We start from the raw sequence: 6000 nt of genomic DNA on the forward strand, positions 1-6000 counted from the left end.
GCTGGGTATAAGATTGTGTTTCAATGAGACAAGAGTGAGAGCCGCAGACCTTCAGTAACACAGAGGGGATTATGAAACTGCCTCCAATGTGTTATTAATATTCAAAGACCAGATGCTTTTATCTATGGTGACTTGCATATTCTGATTGGAACAGGTCTTTGCACTCAGTGCAGTTGGAGTGTGCATGCTTAAATTTGTTTAGCTGCAGGGAAGGAGACGCCCACATCTACCCCCTACTCTATTTTATTCTCATATTGAGATGTGTACGGCCAGTAATGCGCAGATACACATCTCAGATGGTGGGCAAGATGGGATGATTTTTTTTTTTTTTAGCAAGGATGTCTAATGATGCTTGGCTCTTATGTCTCTACTCTAACAAACCATTTTGTCTTAGTATGTACAACACACACGAAGTCAAACAAAGAAATAATAGTAAAAGTCAACTTAAATAGACCTGAGAGGCCTAGGAGATGGTAAGTAGGACATGATGATGAAAAACCTTTTAGGATTTGAAAATAATTCCAAGACTTCAATGAATCCTAATAATATCATCCCTATGACAAGCCTTTTGAGAAAGAGATTTGAGTAAAAGCACCGCCTGACAGCTGCCCCAAGTTATATCATGCAAGATCTGGGGCTGTCAGCTTGTTTTTTAGATGCAGTCTGGCTAGCTGGTGTCTCTAGATCCTTTATGTCAAAATAATTTTTCATCAGTGTGAGATCACTATAGCAGACTTGTCACTAATTCACATATCTATAAGTAGTAGAGGAAAACCAGGCAAGATGCCCCCTCAGTAAGAAATTCTCTCTTTCAATTTTCACTTGACCATAGACTTAAGTGCATATAGTGCATCTATTTTGATATTTGAGCATCAACTTTTATGGGACTTATTATACCTGAACAGGTTTGAGGTTAGCTTTTTCCAAACCTAATCAGATGCATACTCTTGATATTTGATTTAATATTTATTTAGCATTTTATGACATTATTACTACTATTATTGTTATTATAAACACAATAACACACACACACACACACACACACACACACACACACACATATATATATATATATATATGTGTGTGTGTGTGTGTGTGTGTGTATATGAAGTTCATTTTTTGATAAGTTTAAATATCAGCTATTATAATGTATATTTTCATATTTAAATAATTACTAATGTCCAAAAATATTAAACATTATAATAATTATTATTTTAAATGATTATTATACTTTAAAAACAAAACTAAAATTATAATAATTAAATATAATGATACAATTAAATATAATAATTAAAAATAAATGTTTTCAGATAATAAACATATTTATGTTTCTGTAATCAGATAACAGATGGTTTTCTCCGGGGGGTTTCTTGCCTGGTAGGAGGTCCTCATACCCCAGTTTTGTGCTGTAATAAATTAGCAAATGTTTATTTCCTCTAATAATACACGGGATGATGCATCATCAGAATGCACATGTTAATTCATATATTGCAATTTATCATCATTTGTACATTTGTGTTTTAAAAACACGGATCCACTTATTCCATGCATGCTCTCTTATCAGTTCCTTCCATGTCCACTCTAATTGTGTTCGGTCCTGTTATAGCAGCTCTGAAACATGAGACCTATTTTTAATTCTCTGTTTCTTGATAATGGGAGAAAGCCTTAATAAAGACTGTGAATGCACACAGAGGACCACACCACGGGTCTCCGGTGACATGCTTGTCACAGCATGGGTATCCAAGACTATCTTTCTGTGTTGATTAAAATGCTCTCTGCTCTGAGATGTCAAACTCTCAAATGTAATTAAAAGCAAGTCCTGAGAGAGGGAGACAATGAAAGTGAATTTAAAAAAGGTAACAAAGGGATGACAACAGGCAAACTGTGGGGGGAAATGACATAAAAGACTGAAAACATGAGAAAAGATCACACAGTGAGAATACTGAATACACAAAACTTACTAACAGAGAGAGAGAGAGAGAGAGAGAGAGAGAGAGAGAGAGGGAGAGAGACGTGTGTAAGTTTTCTAGAGTTGTATGGATGTATCTTTGGGTTGATGAATAATGGAAGAACTAGGAACTCCTTTAAAACTTCATTTTGATGAGGCATAGCTGCATCTCCTTGTCATTTTGTCACAGTAATGATATCAGAAAGAGATTGTAAGAACAGAAGTACATAAACTGTGACTGCCCTCATATCAACCCTTTTAACACAGCAGGAGGAAAGTGTCTGCCTTCTTTTTGGCTCCAGGCACAATAATAATAATAACAATCCTTCAAATTCATTTTTTTCTTCTTCTTTTTTTCAATGAATAAATGTAACAATTTAAGGGGAACCTATTATGATTTTTCACATTTTCTACTTAGTGTCTCATGTTGATGTTTGAGCATAAAAAAGATCTGCAAGGTTAGGTTACAAAGTGCAAAGTCCACTCCGAAGGGGAGATATTCAATTTAACAGAAAACACTTTTCAAGAACTACAACAAACGGTTCATTATGAAGCCACAATTTCACTCATTTAAATAATTCCCGGACAAAGAATGTGCAAAAAAGGGGGCGAGGCCTGCACTAGAGACCATAAAATGTTAATTTAACAAAACTACCACTCCATGCTTACAAAGGTTCTGCATGATCTTCTTGTCTGTAAACATTCTTGATTCTTAATCAGGCTTGAATTGGTATGGCAAAACTGACCCCATTACCTACTATTAAGAGCTTCAGCAATGAAACTCGCTGTTATGGTGAGGGGGGTGTGACATTTCCAGAACATGCTCTGAGCAGTTGGCCAATCACAACACACTTGGTCAGCTAACCAATCAGAGCACATTTTGTATTTTTGAAGGAGGGGCTTCATATTAACAGGACATAAAATATGTGAAAAATAATGTGTTTTTGGAACAATTTTTAAAGTACACCTTAAAAAACTCAATCAAGACTGTAATCTCGCAATTATGAGAAAAAACATTTATTCACAATACTGTGTGAAAAAAAAGTTTGTGATTAGCTTTTTTTTTATTTTTTATTTTTATCAGTGGCAGAAATGGCCTTCCATAGTAGAGAGCACAATTCTGCCCTGTAAAGGCAAAATGCATTAACTATAGCAAACGACACAACAGCCAATGAAGCGGGACTATCTGTTTGTCTGAGCAGTAGAAAATAAGGGGAGTGTCCAGATACCTGTTCGAAAACACTCATTATTTTTACGTCTTAAATATATTATATTATTTTTTCCAACAGCAGCTTTTGTTTTATTCTTACACACATTACACATATGCGAGAGACCTCCTGATCTCCTGCACTGCTCTGTCATCAGTGCTCAGCTCTCTCTCCTACTCCGTACTGACACTCTGTGAATTTGAGTATATGGGTCACTCTGACAGAACAAATGTTCCAGAGAAGCATCCAGGCATTAGTATTAGTGTTTGTGCAGAGTCTTGAAAACAAATAATACCAGCAACAAATCCAGGGAAATGATTTCTTGCACCAGGTGACTCACTGCAGCACTACAGAGCAAGCCGCATGGCAGGTGTCTGAGGTGGAAATACCAAGCCACATTTCACCTACTGGATACTACACATGGGTCAATGACACATAGAGATGTCTGAGATGATGACAACAGGGAATCTAGTTTAAAAAACATGTGCCATGTTCTGAGAAATATCATTTTTATATTCTTGTTGGTTTCATACATGTCTGAAAAACATTTATAAAAATCTTTATGCAAAAAAAAGGGCAATGTCAAGACAAAATTGGCTTAAATTGTTAATAATTAAACTTGGCTAAAAGTGTTAATAATTGGCTAAAAGTGGTGTAACCATCAAGTAGAAATTACTGATTTTTTTTTTCTTTTACTTGAAATTACGCGTGTATACAACTTTTTAAAATCTATTTTATTATATGATCACTTTTAGTTATTTTATTTAATATTAAATATATATATATTTTTAGAAATGTCATGAATTTTGAGTCAGTAAAAGGTATTCATCAAGAGCAGGGTTATTATATTTTACTAAAAATACATAAAATATTTTCATCACTTGCATTTAAAAAAGGTTAAAAAAAAATTAAGTTAACAGCTCTCATTTTAATATAGTTTAACTAAAATAACAAAAATTAATAAAATAAAGATAATTTAAAAAAATTCAAGAGAAGTTATAGCAATAAAATTTAAAATATAAAAACTAGTTTAAAATATTAATAAAAATTACAATAACATTTCAATGATACTAAAATCACACTGATATAGAGGTCACTGACCTTGACAGAGTTATGAGAATGGGCCCTTTTTGTTTGATGGTTTTCCTGTCACATGACAACAAATGGCTTCCTCTATTGGTTTTAAAACATTGACTTTGATTAGGATAAACATAAGTTTGACAAATATTAATAATACTTTTAAAAACTTAATAACAAATAATTAAATTATATTATATTATTTTAACACGAAAATAATTATGAACAATATATTAAATTATCGAAAAATATAATCTGACATGAAAAATTACTAAAATTAAAATTCAAAACTCATCACATTTTGATGTATTAATTTTTTTATATGTATTTATTATTATTATTATTATTTTCAGATTTTCAGTCAATTAATGAGTTACGTCACTTTGACATTGCAGACTTTAAGACCCCAAAAATGTAAAAAAAAAAAAAAAAAAAAAAAAAAATTAATGATGAATTGCATTTTATGCTCACGTCTTTGTGTGCTCAGAGTACTGATGCATCTTTGCGATATTTGTGTCAGTGACTGCAACACATGCAATGCCAGTCAAGCAGAGACAGAGGCAGACTCATGCATGTTTGGCAGCTGTCCCTGTCAGGTGCACATTTTTATTTAGCACCGCAGGACATTCGCCCTCACCTTCCTCAACAGTTTGAGCACGTCCGTCGCCTCCTCTCTCTTCCGCTCCCGAAGGAGCTTCTGAATCTCTCGGACCCAGGCGACTCTTCTGACATACGGGCTGTGGTTGGCTCTCCTCAGCATCCCCGGCAGTTTATCCGACCTGAGCATCAAGGATGTAAACAAGAAGTCTCCGCTCCGGTCGCTCTCTCCAGTACTGTCGAGATGTTTCCGTCGCCTCCTTGAAAAAGTATCGTTGTCGAGACTGTTTTGACGGCTGAGCCTGGAGCCCATGGTCTCAATTACGTTGAAATCACAAATGTTACAGTAAATACTACTCTTTTATGTCGTGACCATGGCAGCCTGGACGATAACGCCCAGAGGTCTCCACATCAGTCCCAACTTGGGTAGCACGTACTCGTTCTGCTTACAGTCAGTGTCCTTTGTGTAATTCGCCCGAAGACACAAGTAGTAGTTTTAGCTGCGGAAATGTCCGTGTTTTGTTCTTTATCCCAGGTCCCGCAGCCTCGTATTTGTGTTTGTTGTCAGTAGGACACGTCCGCTTGATGCTCTGGTTGGTATTCAGTGGATGATGGTGATGCTCTCCACAGCACCACGTGTGGATCATTACTCAGTACTGTACTGCCATTGGCCAACGGTATATGTGCCCTACATGCCAAGAAAGAAAAATGTGCGAAGGTGAAGTCAAAACAACATTTTACTCGAATTTTAACTGATGGTCAATTAATTGCATGAATTGATGCTAAGGATGGGGTCCTACATCAGAGAAACCACTATAATAGCAATAGCAATTGTCAAAAAAGGTCAAATAAGTAGCATGTTGATCTGCCAGCCTTGGGTTACATGAGATATATTGCATGATGATGCATTTAAAAGGTAAAGGCCAAACGGATGTTTATAAAAGTTCACATTGTTGTTGCAGAAGAAATATAACACTGATAACATTAAATACATATTTTTTAAACAAGTTAAATGTTGGTTATGATTTACTTAAACCCCTTTATTTAAAACTTTCTAGTAACTGTCATTCCCGCACATCCGCCATGTTTGTAGTTTTTTTAAAGGCACCCTACATACGTTTTTTTTGTAATAAAATATCTAAAAACCACTTGCACATTGTTATATACTCC

General features: G+C 35.0%; 1 protein-coding gene across 1 annotated transcript in view; it reads right to left on the reverse strand.

Annotated features, from left to right (window-relative positions):
- lrrc75ba (leucine rich repeat containing 75Ba) overlaps positions 1 to 5503 on the reverse strand; it is a 36237-nt gene extending 30734 nt beyond the window's left edge. The window contains exon 1 of the mRNA XM_059523988.1: positions 4871 to 5503. Coding sequence (XP_059379971.1) covers positions 4871 to 5143 — 273 coding nt within the window. The 5' untranslated portion in view covers positions 5144 to 5503. The remainder of the gene's footprint in view (positions 1 to 4870) is intronic.
- Positions 5504 to 6000: the final 497 nt, after the last annotated feature.

This window comes from Carassius carassius, chromosome 34, assembly GCF_963082965.1.
Source record: "Carassius carassius chromosome 34, fCarCar2.1, whole genome shotgun sequence".
Lineage (NCBI taxonomy): Eukaryota > Metazoa > Chordata > Actinopteri > Cypriniformes > Cyprinidae > Carassius > Carassius carassius.